Below are 18,540 nucleotides of genomic sequence, written 5' to 3' on the forward strand. Positions count from 1 at the left end.
GCTTGTCCAATCTCGCCACATAACTGAAATCCCTCATCCCTGGTATCATCCTGGTAAACCTCCTTAGTACCCTCTCCAAGGCCTTGACATTCTCCTGAGTGTGGTGCCTGGAATTGGACAGCATACTCCAGCGGAGGCCTAACCAGAGATTTGTAAAGGTTTAGCTTGACTTCCTTGTTTTAGTATTCAATGAATTTTCTGAAGGTGGAACACTGACCAGCTAAGCAGCTTGCTGGATTATAACAGAAATCAGTAGGTACAGATAAAAATCACAAACCACTTGACAGGAGCTCAAGGACTTGTGAATGTCACCGGAACCCACACAATTTTGTGCAGCCGATAACTCACCACAAAATAACTATTATTTTTATACATCATCGGTTAAGTGGACAGAAAAGCAAATCATAATGTTAGTCCCTACACTTGGTTTATTGAGGTCAGTCTCAGAAGACCATTCACCCAGATGTCATTGTACAAACTTTATATCTTGCGGCTGGAAAAGACCACAGAGTTTGACAGCACAGGGGGAGGCCATATAGCCCATCAAGTCTGTTCTGGCTCTTTGCAAGAGCAATTTCAAACTAATCAGTATACCACTCTCTCCCCATCGCCATGTATCTTACTCTGTTTCAAGGATTTGTACAAATTTCCCTTAAAAGATGCAATGGTCACTGTTTCAGCCACTTCTTGTGACATATGTGCCAACAACCCTCTGCATAAAGGTTGACCAAAGCCAACGTTTGTGAATGCACATTATATTAAGCCACTGGGTTATTCAAGCATTTCACATATTCTTCTGCCTTTTTAAAAAAAAAAATTTTTATTTTTTTTATTAAGAGCGGCTTTTAGATCTTATGAAATACAATACCAAAAATAATGCATCAATGCAAGGTGTCATTAGAATCACAGAATAATAGATTCATACGAATCATATAAACTTACGGCACAGAAAGAGGCCATTCGGCCCATCGTGTCTTGTGCTGCCGACAAATAGCTATGCCTTGTAGGTTACGGCACTTCAAGTGCATATCCAAGTACTTTTTAAATGTGATGAGGGTTTCTGCCTCTACCACCCTTTCAGGGAGTGAGTTCCAGACCCCCACCACCCTCCGGGTGAAAAAAATTCTCAACTCCCCTCTAATCCTTCTACTAATTACTTCAAATCTATACCCCCTGGTTACTGACCCCTCTGGGTCCTTCCTATCCACTCTATCTAGGCCCCTCAAAATTTTATACACCTCAATTAGGTCTCCCCTCAGTCTCCTCTGCTCCAAAGCAAACAATCCCAACCTATCCAATCTTTCCTCATAGCAAAACTTCTCCAGTCCTGGCAACGTCCTCGTAAATCTCCTCTGTACCCTCTCTCGTGCGATCACATCTTTCCAGTAAAGTGGTGACCAGAACTGCACGCAGTACTGTAGCTGTGGCCTAACTAGTGTTTTACACAGTTCAAGCATCCCTGCTCTTGTATTCTATGCCTCGGCAATGTTAGGCATGTAAAACTTTCATAACATGGCCACTTAACTGAAAACAGAGGGCATTTTGAGCAGAACATCAGCGTGAAGTAAAGACTCCAGGACTGTTGCTGGTGGGGCTACTGGTGTGAGCAACTTGAGGCGATGAATTACATGCACCACACAAGTATATTGCCATATACAACGCTGCATAGAATTTACAGCAGACATGCGGCCCAACTGGTCCATGCCGATGTTTATGCAGGGGAGTTCTCCCCGGTGTCCTGGCCAATACTTATCCCTCAACCAACATAATAAAAACAGATTATCTGGTCATTATCACATGGCTGTTTGTAGGATCTTGCTGTGCGTAAATTGGCTACCGCGTTTCCCACAGTAGAACAGTGACTCCACTTCAAAAAAAGTACTTCACTGGCTGTAAAGCGCTTTGAGACGTCCGATGGTCGTGTAAAGGCACTGTTGTCTTTCTTTATGCTCCACACGAGCCCCCCTCCCACCCTTCTTCACCACTTCCCCAACACCATTAGACAAACCGAACAATGCCTCAAAATGCGCAAACACGGCTCATAGTTCCTGCCGCACAAATTTGAAGATCGCAAGAAGACGCTATCATACTTTGCAAAGCTGCAATCTAAATCAACTGATTAGAAAATGTGGCAAGCGCTGAAACAGGTGAACCGCGGATTGCAAACAGTAAGGGGAATTAGAGATGGTTTTGCGAGAAGGAGATTTTAAATAAAACGCTTTGTTTATTGAAAAATTAAATATAAAAATATGTAAAGAGATGAGCACCCACCACCCCGGGCCGCTCTCACCTGCAGCAGCGGCAACACGGTGTGTGTTTGTATATGTGTGAGTGTGTGAATGCAGGCGCTGAATTTAAACAGGCTGCAAAGAGGCCCCGGGGGGGGGGAAAGAGAGGACGGGCGGAGCCGGGGCCGCGGCCACCAGAGGTTGGAAGCGGGGAGGAGAAAGGGATCCAACCCGGGAGGGAGGGAGCGGCCGGCCGGGTGCAGGCGGCGGATCCTCACCTGAACTTTCCTTCGCGCCGCGGTGTTCTGCCGATGATGAGCCGCCATTTTGCATGTTGACAGCGTGACGTCATTTCCTGTGACGACAGAGGCCGGTAGGGTGGCGCCAATGCACCAATCAGAGGAACAGGTGAGGGAGGAGGGCGGGGTCAGCAGATGGACAGCTGGAAGCCCCGCCTCCTCAACCCCAGCGCGTGCTGAACCAGCCCCTTGTACCACGTGACCTCCCACTTATAGCCCGCAGAAACTGGCCTCACAACAACAACAGCTTGTATTTATATAGCGCCTTTAACGTACTAAAACGTCCCAAGGTGCTGCACAGGAGTATTTTAAGACAAAAAATTTGACACTGAGCCACATAAGGAGAAATTAGGGCAGGTGACCAAAAGCTTGGTCAAAGAGGTAGGTTTTAAGGAGCATCTTTGTTAAGTCTGTGTGTTATAGTGAGAATTACTACACAGACCACAAGAGTAAATTCAACAGGTCTTTACTGGTTGGAGGTCGGACTATACTGAATACAATATTATTACACTGTGCTTATATACCGGTGTGGTCACCACCGGTATTACGTATACAGCAGCTAAAGAAAGTAGTAACAGAAAATGCTGGAAAAACTCAGCAAGTCAGGCAACATCCGTGGAGAGAAATTTGAGTTGACGTTTCGGGTTTGACCCTTCTTCAAAACTGGAGAGAAAAGGAACTAGATCGAAGGCAGGGCTGCGATCGGACAAAAGAATAAAAGAACCAAAAGAAGTAAAAGAGATTAGAAGCTGGACGAGATGGTAATAGGCTGTGATTAGGTGTAAAGTGTACTGGCAGGGCAAAAGATAGCTGCCAGGTGTGAGAGAGAAACAAAAGGGAAGGGGGGGGGGAAAGGAAAGGAGTGGAAAAATATAAGTGAAAATGAAATAGGGGCCGAGGTTATGATCTGAAATTGTTGAACTCGATATTGAGACCGGAAGGCTGCAGAGTGCCTAATCGGAAGAGGAACAGCACCTCATCTTCCGATTAGGCACTCTGCAGCCTTCCGGTCTCAATATCGAGTTCAACAATTTCAGATCATAACCTCGGCCCCTATTTCATTTTCACTTATATTTTTCCACTCCTTTCCTTTCCCCCCCCCCCTTCCCTTTTGTTTCTCTCTCACACCTGGCAGCTATCTTTTGCCCTGCCAGTACACTTTACACCTAATCACAGCCTATTACCATCTCGTCCAGCTTCTAATCTCTTTTACTTCTTTTGGTTCTTTTATTCTTTTGTCCGATCGCAGCCCTGCCTTCGATCTAGTTCCTTTTCTCTCCAGTTTTGAAGAAGGGTCAAACCCGAAACGTCAACTCAAATTTCTCTCCACGGATGTTGCCTGACTTGCTGAGTTTTTCCAGCATTTTCTGTTGTTATTTCGGATTTCCAACATCTGCAGTATTTTGCTATCGTAAAGAAAGTAGTACCTTTCTTAAGGTGGACCAGGCTTAAGTTCTCTTAAGGTGGAACAGGTTACATACACCACAATCCTCCCTTTTTAGCTTAACAGTCATATCCCCAAATAAACATAACATATATACATATATAACTTCAGGTATAACAGTTCAAAGGTTCAGTCTCTCAGGAGGCTTTCTGATTCGACTTGGATAACGCCTTTCAGTGGTCTCTGATTCTTGTTGTTGAGGTGCCTCCTCTAGTTGGTTGCCAATGTATTGGGTGTCATCATCATTAAATACATTCTCGGCCGAGGTAGATGCTTCAGGTTCATGAACGTCTTCTACAGCTGTCTCTGTCACAACCATGGGTTCGACCCTTGCTCTCGACTCTACCAGTTGATCCGCATGACGCCTTATCACATTATGACCAATATCTACGGTGTACATCAGAGGTCCTTGTCTGGCCCGGATTGTTCCGGACTGCCATTTGTCGTTTCCATAGCCCCTTGCCATCACTGGTTGTCCTACGTCGAAAGTTCGAGTGGTCTTGCTGTTAATATGCCGAAACTGTTTGTTTTCCACTTCCCTCCGCACATTTGGTTTTAACAAGTCCAACTTGGACCGCAACCTCCTGTTATAAAACATCATAGCAGGACTTTGGTTAGTCACGGCATGATCGGCGTTTCTATATGACATCAGGAACTTATCGACCTTGTGTTGCAGCGGAATCTGATCATCATTCATGGCCTTAATAGCCTTTTTGAATGTCTGGACAAATCTTTCAGCCAACCCGTTTGTCGCCGGATGATATGGGGCAGAGGTATAATGTTTAACTCCATTCTTCTTTAAGAATTGTTGGAATTCTTCCGATACAAACTGTGGTCCGTTGTCCGAACAGATCTGTTCTGGCAATCCGTTCCTTGCGAATATTGTTCTTAACACCGCAATTGTCTTTTCTGAAGTAGTGGTATTCATCTTGATGACTTCTGGCCATTTGGAATGTGCGTCCACCGCGATTAGGAACATGGAGTCCATGAATGGACCAGCAAAGTCAATGCGTATGCGTTGCCATGGGGCTGAAGGCCATTCCCATGGGTGTAGCGGTGCCATCGGAGGTGCATTTTGCACTTTTTGACACCCAGCGCAGCTTTTCGTTAACTCCTCAATCTGTTGGTCAATACCCGGCCACCATACGTAAGCCCTAGCAAGACTTTTCATTTTAACTCCCCCCAGATGACCTTCATGTAGTTCTTTTAAAACTCTTTCCCTTAACTTGGGAGGAATAATCACTCTTGTCCCGTACATCAAAGTACCATGGCAGACGGACAGCTGGTCTCGCCTTGCCGAGAATGCCGGTAACAGAGGATCACCCCGTGTTGGCCATCCTTTCACTGTCACCTCGTAGACTCTGGACAGTGTCAGGTCGTTCCTGGTTTCTCTTTCAATACTTGCGTTGGTGACAGGTAAACACTTGATAATGGTCGAATGAAATAACTCAACAGGGTCACCTTCCGTCGTGTCTTCATCTTCAGGTAGTGGCAGGCGCGACAGGCCATCAGCATTGCCATGCTGTTTCGTACCTTTGAATTCTATCTGATATTGATGTGCCCCTAAGAAAAGAGACCATCTCTGGAGACGCTGTGCTGTCATCACCGAAACACCCTTCTTAGGGTTAAAAATGGACACCAACGGTTGATGGTCCATCAGAAGTGTGAATTTTTGGCCCTGTAGGTAATGATTAAACTTCTTCACTCCCCATACAAGGCTAAGGGCCTCCCTATCGATCTGCGCATAGTTGCGCTCAGCGGAGGTCAATGATCTGGATGCAAACGCGACTGGCCTTTCCGTGCCATTTGGCAATTTATGTGAGAGTACTGCCCCAATACCATATGGAGAAGCATCACAAGCCAACCGAATAGGCAGTGTCGGGTTGAAGTGAGCCAACACTTCCTCTGAGGTGATCAATTCTTTGCTTTTGCGAAATGCCTTCTTACAGTTTTCGCCCCAGTCCCATGGTACCCCTTTCTGTAAAAGAGCGTTCAACGGATGCAGCACCGTGGATAGATTTGGCAGAAATTTATGGTAGTAGTTAATTAATCCTAGAAACGACCTCAACTGAGAGACATTCTCCGGAGCGGGAGCCTTTACAACTGCCGCTATCTTGTCAGGAGACTTATGAAGCCCCTCCCGGTCGAAATGGAGAGCGAAGAAATTGACTCAGAGACTAAGGTCCTGAATTTAAACAAGGGGAATTATGATGCCATGAGACGGGAACTGAGTAGGTCTGATTGGACAACGTTCCTGGGAGGACTGGAGGTAGATAAACAATGGCAAACATTTAAAGATAGAATGACAAAATTGCAAAAATTGTTTATACCAATCTGGCATAAAAGGAAATCTAAAAAGGTGACTCAACCGTGGATAACAGGGGAAATTAGAGACAGCATAAAATCCAAAGATAGGGCGTATAAAATAGCCAAAAAAAGCGCCAGAGCGGAAGATTGGGAACAGTTTAAGATAGAGCAAAGGAGGGCAAAGGGCATAATCAAGAGGGGCAAAATAGCTTACGAAAACAAGCTGGCGGAAAATATAAAAACTAACTCCAAAAGCTTTTATAAGTATATCAAAAGGAAAAGACTGGTGAAAACCAAAGTTGGTCCATTGCAGTCAGATACGGGGGAATATATAATGGGAAATAAGGAAATGGCAGATCAACTAAATGCATACTTTGGGTCAGTCTTTACGAAGGAAGACACAAAAAACCTCCCTGGGATATCGGGAAAAATAGGGACATTGGCAAAGGAGGAACTGACGCAAATCAATATCTCTAAGGATATGGTGTTAAGGAAGCTAAAGGGATTGAAGGTGGACAAATCCCCAGGGCCTGATAACATGCATCCTAGGGTACTGAAGGAGGTGGCCCTAGAGATAGCGGATGCACTAAGGATGATTTTTCAGAATTCATTAGACTCGGGAACAGTGCCGATGGATTGGAGGGTAGCTAACGTTACCCCACTATTCAAAAAGGGGGGTAGGGAAAAAGCAGGTAATTACAGACCTGTAAGCCTTACATCAGTTGTGGGCAAAATGCTGGAGTCCATCATTAAGGATGAAATAGCGGAGCACTTAGCAAATGGGGACAGGATAGGACAGAGTCAACATGGATTTACAAAGGGTAAATCGTGCTTGACTAATCTATTGGAATTTTTTGAGGGAGTAACTGGTAGAATAGATGGGGGAGAGCCAGTAGATGTGGTGTACCTGGACTTCCAAAAGGCCTTCGATAAGGTCCCACATAAAAGATTAGCATGGAAAATTGAGGCTCATGGGATAAAGGGGAAAGTTTTGGCGTGGATAGGGAACTGGCTGTCAGATAGAAAACAGAGAGTTGGAATAAACGGCTCATTTTCTGAATGGCAGGCAGTAACAAGTGGGGTACCACAGGGATCTGTCCTGGGCCCCCAGCTGTTCACAATTTACATTAATGACCTGGATCAGGGAGTCGGATGCAGCATTTCCAAATTTGCAGACGACACTAAACTAGGAGGGGGGGTGGGCTCAGAGGAAGAGACCAGGAAGCTCCAGAGCGATTTGGACAGACTGGGCGATTGGGCGGATAAATGGCAGATGCACTATAATGTGGACAAGTGCGAAGTTATCCACCTTGGGTGCAGGAACGGGAGGGCAAATTATTATTTAAATGGCAATAGATTGGGAGAGGGGGAAGTACAGAGAGACCTGGGTGTTCTTGTACACCAGTCACTGAAGGCGAGCATGCAGGTGCAACAGGCGGTCAAGAAGGCAAACGGTATGCTGGCCTTCATAGCAAAAGGGTTAGAATACAGGAACAGGGATACCTTGCTGCAGCTGTACAGGGCACTGGTGAGACCACACCTCGAGTACTGTGTACAGTTTTGGTCGCCTCATCTGAGGAAGGATGTTCTTGCCATGGAGGGGGTGCAGCGGCGATTCACCAGGCTGATACCAGGAATGGCGGGAATGACCTATGAGGAGAGACTATGTAGTTTAGGGATGTACACACTGGAGTTTAGAAGATTGAGAGGGGACCTCATAGAAGTGTATAAAATTCTGACAGGTCTAGACAGACTGGATGCAGAAGGAATGTTTCCCTTGGCGGGTGAGAACAGAACTAGAGGACATAATTTAAGGATAAGGGCTAAACCATTTAGGACAGAGATGAGGGGGAATTTCTTCACTCAGAGAGTGGTGAACCTGTGGAACTCATTGCCACAGAGGGCAGTGTACGCCAGCTCATTAAATATATTTAAGAGGGAATTAGATATATTTCTACGGGCAAAAGGGGTTAAGGGTTACGGAGAGAAGGCGGGGACGGGATACTGAATTAAAGGATCAGCCATGATCTCATCGAATGGCGGAGCAGGCACGAAGGGCCGAATGGCCTACTCCTGCTCCTATCTTCTATGGCCCTCTGCCAAATTGCTGGAGCCGATGCCACACCAAAAACCAGCCTATTGTACCGGTACAACCCTCGATGCGTGTTGATCGTGAGGTATTGGCGTGACTCTTCTTCAACCTCCATCTGCAAGTACGCCTGCGCCAGGTCTATCTTGGTGAAGTGTTTCCCGCCAGACAGTGAAGCGAAAATATCCTCAATCCGTGGAAGCGGATACTGCACCGTGTGAAGCACCGGATTAACGGTGATCTTGAAATCTCCACAGATGCGAACCTTCCCTGGATCTCCTGGCTTATTGTTCGCAGGACGTTTCATAACGGGAACAATGGGCGTAGCCCACTCACTCCAATCTACTTTAGACAGTACCCCTGAACGTTCTAGTGCTTCCAGCTCCGCTTCAACCGCAGGTCGTATTGCATAGGGTACTGGTCTGGCTTTAAAAAATTTTGGTTGTGCATGTTCATCAATCTTGATGTTTGCCGTAATTCCTCTCAGTGTTCCCAGTCCCGGCTGGAACACCTCTTTAGCCTCATCCAATATTCTGGACAATTGTTTAGGTTTGACAGCTGTTTCCCCGGAATCTACCGTTAGTGCTTTCAAGGAGTGCCAGTCCATATTCATTTTCCTAATCCACTCCCGTCCTAGTAGTGGTGGACCTCCTTCAGGTAGCACATATAAGTCCATTACTTGGCTTCCTTCGCCCTTGTGGACCACTTCTACCTCTATTTTTCCGATGGGGTACACTCTTTGCCCCGTGTACGTTTTCAATATAATCTCCGTATCCTGTAAGGGAATATGTTGGAATAACCTTCTGTAATCTTTCTTATTCATGACCGTCAATGCCGATCCAGTGTCCAATTCTATTTTTACTTGGACTCCTGCTATCTTAAGAGTGACCCAAATTGTCTGGAGGTCTGTATCCTTACCAACGTTGTGTATTCTTAAGCTATCCAGTTCATTACTGCTAGCGTCTGAATCTGACTTCTGTTCAGTCAAACTGTTCTTTGTCACCTTGTGTACCTTTGCATATTTTCCTTGCGGTGACTTTTTATTGCTGGTCTTCTTTCCTGACCGGCATACTTTAGCTATGTGGCCAAACCTGCCACACGTTCTGCATTCTTGGTTTTTAAACCAACACTGGTTCTGATCGTGCGTTGTCTTTCCACAACGATAACATTTGACAGAACTCAAACCCAATTTGTTTGTACCGAGTTCCGGTGGCCGTAGCTGCATTACTGCCGTGCCTCTCGCCGCGGCCTCGTGTGCTGCTGCCATAGTGACTGCCTTCTCGAGAGACAGCTCATTCTCCTTGAGCAGTCGCCTTTGTGTATCCTGTTTAAATAAACCACACACAAATCTATCTCGAAGTGCCTCTGTCAGTCCCGTTCCAAACTGACAATATTTTGCTAGCTTACGTAATTCCATCAAATATTCAGCATTGCTTTCATTTTGCCGCTGTCTTCTATCGTAAAATTTAAATCGTTCCGCTAGCATCAGCGGCGTGGGGCTAAGATGATTTTTTAGGACAGTAACAATCTGTTCGAACGTCTTATCCGCCGGTTCATCTGGTGATAACAGGTGTTTCAATTGCCCGTATGTCTTCGCACCCATTAAGTTTAGTAATGTTAGTGCTTTATCTGTCTCAGGAATTTTATTTGCCTTACAATAGTTTTGTATGCGTTCTACATACATAGCCCAGTCTTCTATATCACTGTCGAAGGCATTAATGTTCCCATGTCTAGGCATCGTAGCAATTTATCGTATTTTTAATGTTATCTAAGATGGCGGCTTCCCGCTCTTGCCATCGTCCTCCGCCCACAAAATGGCGGTTTTCCCGCGCTTGGCGGTCTTCACCCGTCCCCCGACGCTGTCTCCGCTTCACCGCGGCTCTCGCGCCTTCTTTCCCCAGACGCTGCGCCTTTAGCCCGAATGCGGCCCTTATCTCCAGTTGCGATCGACCTCACCGCCCTTATTCCTCCGTCTTCCCAGCCCCGTCTGTACAGCCAACGCGGTTGACTTTCTGTCGCGTCGCTGCCCGGCTTACCCACCACGAGGTAGTAGAAGAAGCTGACAGTCGCTGATGGAGGCTCCGAGGTCAGGATGTCCTCTGCACTCCGGTTGCTCGATGCCTGCCGCTCGACGTGTCTTCCCGTAGGTGATGAGGGTGGAAACCTCTCTTCGACGTCCTGTCTGTGGACGAAGTCGCCGTGGAAATTACTGCAGCAGGGTAAGAATCGGACTCGTCGCCACTGTTAAGTCTGTGTGTTATAGTGAGAATTACTACACAGACCACAAGAGTAAATTCAACAGGTCTTTACTGGTTGGAGGTTGGACTATACTGAATACAATATTATTACACTGTGCTTATATACCGGTGTGGTCACCACCGGTATTACGTATACAGCAGCTAAAGAAAGTAGTAACAGAAAATGCTGGAAAAACTCAGCAAGTCAGGCAACATCCGTGGAGAGAAATTTGAGTTGACGTTTCGGGTTTGACCCTTCTTCAAAACTGGAGAGAAAAGGAACTAGATCGAAGGCAGGGCTGCGATCGGACAAAAGAATAAAAGAACCAAAAGAAGTAAAAGAGATTAGAAGCTGGACGAGATGGTAATAGGCTGTGATTAGGTGTAAAGTGTACTGGCAGGGCAAAAGATAGCTGCCAGGTGTGAGAGAGAAACAAAAGGGAAGGGGGGGGGGAAAGGAAAGGAGTGGAAAAATATAAGTGAAAATGAAATAGGGGCCGAGGTTATGATCTGAAATTGTTGAACTCGATATTGAGACCGGAAGGCTGCAGAGTGCCTAATCGGAAGAGGAACAGCACCTCATCTTCCGATTAGGCACTCTGCAGCCTTCCGGTCTCAATATCGAGTTCAACAATTTCAGATCATAACCTCGGCCCCTATTTCATTTTCACTTATATTTTTCCACTCCTTTCCTTTCCCCCCCCCCTTCCCTTTTGTTTCTCTCTCACACCTGGCAGCTATCTTTTGCCCTGCCAGTACACTTTACACCTAATCACAGCCTATTACCATCTCGTCCAGCTTCTAATCTCTTTTACTTCTTTTGGTTCTTTTATTCTTTTGTCCGATCGCAGCCCTGCCTTCGATCTAGTTCCTTTTCTCTCCAGTTTTGAAGAAGGGTCAAACCCGAAACGTCAACTCAAATTTCTCTCCACGGATGTTGCCTGACTTGCTGAGTTTTTCCAGCATTTTCTGTTGTTATTTCGGATTTCCAACATCTGCAGTATTTTGCTATCGTAAAGAAAGTAGTACCTTTCTTAAGGTGGACCAGGCTTAAGTTCTCTTAAGGTGGAACAGGTTACATACACCACAATCCTCCCTTTTTAGCTTAACAGTCATATCCCCAAATAAACATAACATATATACATATATAACTTCAGGTATAACAGTTCAAAGGTTCAGTCTCTCAGGAGGCTTTCTGATTCGGCTTGGATAACGCCTTTCAGTGGTCTCTGATTCTTGTTGTTGAGGTGCCTCCTCTAGTTGGTTGCCAATGTATTGGGTGTCATCATCATTAAATACATTCTCGGCCGAGGTAGATGCTTCAGGTTCATGAACGTCTTCTACAGCTGTCTCTGTCACAACCATGGGTTCGACCCTTGCTCTCGACTCTACCAGTTGATCCGCATGACGCCTTATCACATTATGACCAATATCTACGGTGTACATCAGAGGTCCTTGTCTGGCCCGGATTGTTCCGGACTGCCATTTGTCGTTTCCATAGCCCCTTGCCATCACTGGTTGTCCTACGTCGAAAGTTCGAGTGGTCTTGCTGTTAATATGCCGAAACTGTTTGTTTTCCACTTCCCTCCGCACATTTGGTTTTAACAAGTCCAACTTGGACCGCAACCTCCTGTTATAAAACATCATAGCAGGACTTTGGTTAGTCACGGCATGATTGGCGTTTCTATATGACATCAGGAACTTATCGACCTTGTGTTGCAGCGGAATCTGATCATCATTCATGGCCTTAATAGCCTTTTTGAATGTCTGGACAAATCTTTCAGCCAACCCGTTTGTCGCCGGATGATATGGGGCAGAGGTATAATGTTTAACTCCATTCTTCTTTAAGAATTGTTGGAATTCTTCCGATACAAACTGTGGTCCGTTGTCCGAACAGATCTGTTCTGGCAATCCGTTCCTTGCGAATATTGTTCTTAACACCGCAATTGTCTTTTCTGAAGTAGTGGTATTCATCTTGATGACTTCTGGCCATTTGGAATGTGCGTCCACCGCGATTAGGAACATGGAGTCCATGAATGGACCAGCAAAGTCAATGCGTATGCGTTGCCATGGGGCTGAAGGCCATTCCCATGGGTGTAGCGGTGCCATCGGAGGTGCATTTTGCACTTTTTGACACCCAGCGCAGCTTTTCGTTAACTCCTCAATCTGTTGGTCAATACCCGGCCACCATACGTAAGCCCTAGCAAGACTTTTCATTTTAACTCCCCCCAGATGACCTTCATGTAGTTCTTTTAAAACTCTTTCCCTTAACTTGGGAGGAATAATCACTCTTGTCCCGTACATCAAAGTACCATGGCAGACGGACAGCTGGTCTCGCCTTGCCGAGAATGCCGGTAACAGAGGATCACCCCGTGTTGGCCATCCTTTCACTGTCACCTCGTAGACTCTGGACAGTGTCAGGTCGTTCCTGGTTTCTCTTTCAATACTTGCGTTGGTGACAGGTAAACACTTGATAATGGTCGAATGAAATAACTCAACAGGGTCACCTTCCGTCGTGTCTTCATCTTCAGGTAGTGGCAGGCGCGACAGGCCATCAGCATTGCCATGCTGTTTCGTACCTTTGAATTCTATCTGATATTGATGTGCCCCTAAGAAAAGAGACCATCTCTGGAGACGCTGTGCTGTCATCACCGAAACACCCTTCTTAGGGTTAAAAATGGACACCAACGGTTGATGGTCCATCAGAAGTGTGAATTTTTGGCCCTGTAGGTAATGATTAAACTTCTTCACTCCCCATACAAGGCTAAGGGCCTCCCTATCGATCTGCGCATAGTTGCGCTCAGCGGAGGTCAATGATCTGGATGCAAACGCGACTGGCCTTTCCGTGCCATTTGGCAATTTATGTGAGAGTACTGCCCCAATACCATATGGAGAAGCATCACAAGCCAACCGAATAGGCAGTGTCGGGTTGAAGTGAGCCAACACTTCCTCTGAGGTGATCAATTCTTTGCTTTTGCGAAATGCCTTCTTACAGTTTTCGCCCCAGTCCCATGGTACCCCTTTCTGTAAAAGAACGTTCAACGGATGCAGCACCGTGGATAGATTTGGCAGAAATTTATGGTAGTAGTTAATTAATCCTAGAAACGACCTCAACTGAGAGACATTCTCCGGAGCGGGAGCCTTTACAACTGCCGCTATCTTGTCAGGAGACTTATGAAGCCCCTCCCGGTCGAAATGGAGAGCGAAGAAATTGACTCAGAGACTAAGGTCCTGAATTTAAACAAGGGGAATTATGATGCCATGAGACGGGAACTGAGTAGGTCTGATTGGACAACGTTCCTGGGAGGACTGGAGGTAGATAAACAATGGCAAACATTTAAAGATAGAATGACAAAATTGCAAAAATTGTTTATACCAATCTGGCATAAAAGGAAATCTAAAAAGGTGACTCAACCGTGGATAACAGGGGAAATTAGAGACAGCATAAAATCCAAAGATAGGGCGTATAAAATAGCCAAAAAAAGCGCCAGAGCGGAAGATTGGGAACAGTTTAAGATAGAGCAAAGGAGGGCAAAGGGCATAATCAAGAGGGGCAAAATAGCTTACGAAAACAAGCTGGCGGAAAATATAAAAACTAACTCCAAAAGCTTTTATAAGTATATCAAAAGGAAAAGACTGGTGAAAACCAAAGTTGGTCCATTGCAGTCAGATACGGGGGAATATATAATGGGAAATAAGGAAATGGCAGATCAACTAAATGCATACTTTGGGTCAGTCTTTACGAAGGAAGACACAAAAAACCTCCCTGGGATATCGGGAAAAATAGGGACATTGGCAAAGGAGGAACTGACGCAAATCAATATCTCTAAGGATATGGTGTTAAGGAAGCTAAAGGGATTGAAGGTGGACAAATCCCCAGGGCCTGATAACATGCATCCTAGGGTACTGAAGGAGGTGGCCCTAGAGATAGCGGATGCACTAAGGATGATTTTTCAGAATTCATTAGACTCGGGAACAGTGCCGATGGATTGGAGGGTAGCTAACGTTACCCCACTATTCAAAAAGGGGGGTAGGGAAAAAGCAGGTAATTACAGACCTGTAAGCCTTACATCAGTTGTGGGCAAAATGCTGGAGTCCATCATTAAGGATGAAATAGCGGAGCACTTAGCAAATGGGGACAGGATAGGACAGAGTCAACATGGATTTACAAAGGGTAAATCGTGCTTGACTAATCTATTGGAATTTTTTGAGGGAGTAACTGGTAGAATAGATGGGGGAGAGCCAGTAGATGTGGTGTACCTGGACTTCCAAAAGGCCTTCGATAAGGTCCCACATAAAAGATTAGCATGGAAAATTGAGGCTCATGGGATAAAGGGGAAAGTTTTGGCGTGGATAGGGAACTGGCTGTCAGATAGAAAACAGAGAGTTGGAATAAACGGCTCATTTTCTGAATGGCAGGCAGTAACAAGTGGGGTACCACAGGGATCTGTCCTGGGCCCCCAGCTGTTCACAATTTACATTAATGACCTGGATCAGGGAGTCGGATGCAGCATTTCCAAATTTGCAGACGACACTAAACTAGGAGGGGGGGTGGGCTCAGAGGAAGAGACCAGGAAGCTCCAGAGCGATTTGGACAGACTGGGCGATTGGGCGGATAAATGGCAGATGCACTATAATGTGGACAAGTGCGAAGTTATCCACCTTGGGTGCAGGAACGGGAGGGCAAATTATTATTTAAATGGCAATAGATTGGGAGAGGGGGAAGTACAGAGAGACCTGGGTGTTCTTGTACACCAGTCACTGAAGGCGAGCATGCAGGTGCAACAGGCGGTCAAGAAGGCAAACGGTATGCTGGCCTTCATAGCAAAAGGGTTAGAATACAGGAACAGGGATACCTTGCTGCAGCTGTACAGGGCACTGGTGAGACCACACCTCGAGTACTGTGTACAGTTTTGGTCGCCTCATCTGAGGAAGGATGTTCTTGCCATGGAGGGGGTGCAGCGGCGATTCACCAGGCTGATACCAGGAATGGCGGGAATGACCTATGAGGAGAGACTATGTAGTTTAGGGATGTACACACTGGAGTTTAGAAGATTGAGAGGGGACCTCATAGAAGTGTATAAAATTCTGACAGGTCTAGACAGACTGGATGCAGAAGGAATGTTTCCCTTGGCGGGTGAGAACAGAACTAGAGGACATAATTTAAGGATAAGGGCTAAACCATTTAGGACAGAGATGAGGGGGAATTTCTTCACTCAGAGAGTGGTGAACCTGTGGAACTCATTGCCACAGAGGGCAGTGTACGCCAGCTCATTAAATATATTTAAGAGGGAATTAGATATATTTCTACGGGCAAAAGGGGTTAAGGGTTACGGAGAGAAGGCGGGGACGGGATACTGAATTAAAGGATCAGCCATGATCTCATCGAATGGCGGAGCAGGCACGAAGGGCCGAATGGCCTACTCCTGCTCCTATCTTCTATGGCCCTCTGCCAAATTGCTGGAGCCGATGCCACACCAAAAACCAGCCTATTGTACCGGTACAACCCTCGATGCGTGTTGATCGTGAGGTATTGGCGTGACTCTTCTTCAACCTCCATCTGCAAGTACGCCTGCGCCAGGTCTATCTTGGTGAAGTGTTTCCCGCCAGACAGTGAAGCGAAAATATCCTCAATCCGTGGAAGCGGATACTGCACCGTGTGAAGCACCGGATTAACGGTGATCTTGAAATCTCCACAGATGCGAACCTTCCCTGGATCTCCTGGCTTATTGTTCGCAGGACGTTTCATAACGGGAACAATGGGCGTAGCCCACTCACTCCAATCTACTTTAGACAGTACCCCTGAACGTTCTAGTGCTTCCAGCTCCGCTTCAACCGCAGGTCGTATTGCATAGGGTACCGGTCTGGCTTTAAAAAATTTTGGTTGTGCATGTTCATCAATCTTGATGTTTGCCGTAATTCCTCTCAGTGTTCCCAGTCCCGGCTGGAACACCTCTTTAGCCTCATCCAATATTCTGGACAATTGTTTAGGTTTGACAGCTGTTTCCCCGGAATCTACCGTTAGTGCTTTCAAGGAGTGCCAGTCCATATTCATTTTCCTAATCCACTCCCGTCCTAGTAGTGGTGGACCTCCTTCAGGTAGCACATATAAGTCCATTACTTGGCTTCCTTCGCCCTTGTGGACCACTTCTACCTCTATTTTTCCGATGGGGTACACTCTTTGCCCCGTGTACGTTTTCAATATAATCTCCGTATCCTGTAAGGGAATATGTTGGAATAACCTTCTGTAATCTTTCTTATTCATGACCGTCAATGCCGATCCAGTGTCCAATTCTATTTTTACTTGGACTCCTGCTATCTTAAGAGTGACCCAAATTGTCTGGAGGTCTGTATCCTTACCAACGTTGTGTATTCTTAAGCTATCCAGTTCATTACTGCTAGCGTCTGAATCTGACTTCTGTTCAGTCAAACTGTTCTTTGTCACCTTGTGTACCTTTGCATATTTTCCTTGCGGTGACTTTTTATTGCTGGTCTTCTTTCCTGACCGGCATACTTTAGCTATGTGGCCAAACCTGCCACACGTTCTGCATTCTTGGTTTTTAAACCAACACTGGTTCTGATCGTGCGTTGTCTTTCCACAACGATAACATTTGACAGAACTCAAACCCAATTTGTTTGTACCGAGTTCCGGTGGCCGTAGCTGCATTACTGCCGTGCCTCTCGCCGCGGCCTCGTGTGCTGCTGCCATAGTGACTGCCTTCTCGAGAGACAGCTCATTCTCCTTGAGCAGTCGCCTTTGTGTATCCTGTTTAAATAAACCACACACAAATCTATCTCGAAGTGCCTCTGTCAGTCCCGTTCCAAACTGACAATATTTTGCTAGCTTACGTAATTCCATCAAATATTCAGCATTGCTTTCATTTTGCCGCTGTCTTCTATCGTAAAATTTAAATCGTTCCGCTAGCATCAGCGGCGTGGGGCTAAGATGATTTTTTAGGACAGTAACAATCTGTTCGAACGTCTTATCCGCCGGTTCATCTGGTGATAACAGGTGTTTCAATTGCCCGTATGTCTTCGCACCCATTAAGTTTAGTAATGTTAGTGCTTTATCTGTCTCAGGAATTTTATTTGCCTTACAATAGTTTTGTATGCGTTCTACATACATAGCCCAGTCTTCTATATCACTGTCGAAGGCATTAATGTTCCCATGTCTAGGCATCGTAGCAATTTATCGTATTTTTAATGTTATCTAAGATGGCGGCTTCCCGCTCTTGCCATCGTCCTCCGCCCACAAAATGGCGGTTTTCCCGCGCTTGGCGGTCTTCACCCGTCCCCCGACGCTGTCTCCGCTTCACCGCGGCTCTCGCGCCTTCTTTCCCCAGACGCTGCGCCTTTAGCCCGAATGCGGCCCTTATCTCCAGTTGCGATCGACCTCACCGCCCTTATTCCTCCGTCTTCCCAGCCCCGTCTGTACAGCCAACGCGGTTGACTTTCTGTCGCGTCGCTGCCCGGCTTACCCACCACGAGGTAGTAGAAGAAGCTGACAGTCGCTGATGGAGGCTCCGAGGTCAGGATGTCCTCTGCACTCCGGTTGCTCGATGCCTGCCGCTCGACGTGTCTTCCCGTAGGTGATGAGGGTGGAAACCTCTCTTCGACGTCCTGTCTGTGGACGAAGTCGCCGTGGAAATTACTGCAGCAGGGTAAGAATCGGACTCGTCGCCACTGTTAAGTCTGTGTGTTATAGTGAGAATTACTACACAGACCACAAGAGTAAATTCAACAGGTCTTTACTGGTTGGAGGTCGGACTATACTGAATACAATATTATTACACTGTGCTTATATACCGGTGTGGTCACCACCGGTATTACGCATACAGCAGCCAAAGAAAGTAGTACCTTTCTTAAGGTGGACCAGGCTTAAGTTCTCTTAAGGTGGAACAGGTTACATACACCACAGTCTTAAAGGAGGAAAGAG

The 18,540-nt window shown here is 46.2% G+C and overlaps 1 protein-coding gene across 1 annotated transcript in view; it reads right to left on the minus strand.

Moving 5' to 3' along the window:
- The window catches only part of LOC147116964 (WD repeat-containing protein 48), a 144,462-nt gene extending 141,867 nt beyond the window's left edge, over positions 1-2,595 (minus strand). Inside the window, exon 1 of the mRNA XM_085987467.1 lies at positions 2,507-2,595. Coding sequence (XP_085843593.1) covers positions 2,507-2,554 — 48 coding nt within the window. The 5' untranslated portion in view covers positions 2,555-2,595. The remainder of the gene's footprint in view (positions 1-2,506) is intronic.
- Positions 2,596-18,540: the final 15,945 nt, after the last annotated feature.

Source organism: Somniosus microcephalus, chromosome 5, assembly GCF_052327205.1.
Source record: "Somniosus microcephalus isolate GS21.2 chromosome 5, FLI_Smic_1.0, whole genome shotgun sequence".
NCBI classification, from domain to species: Eukaryota; Metazoa; Chordata; class Chondrichthyes; order Squaliformes; family Somniosidae; genus Somniosus; species Somniosus microcephalus.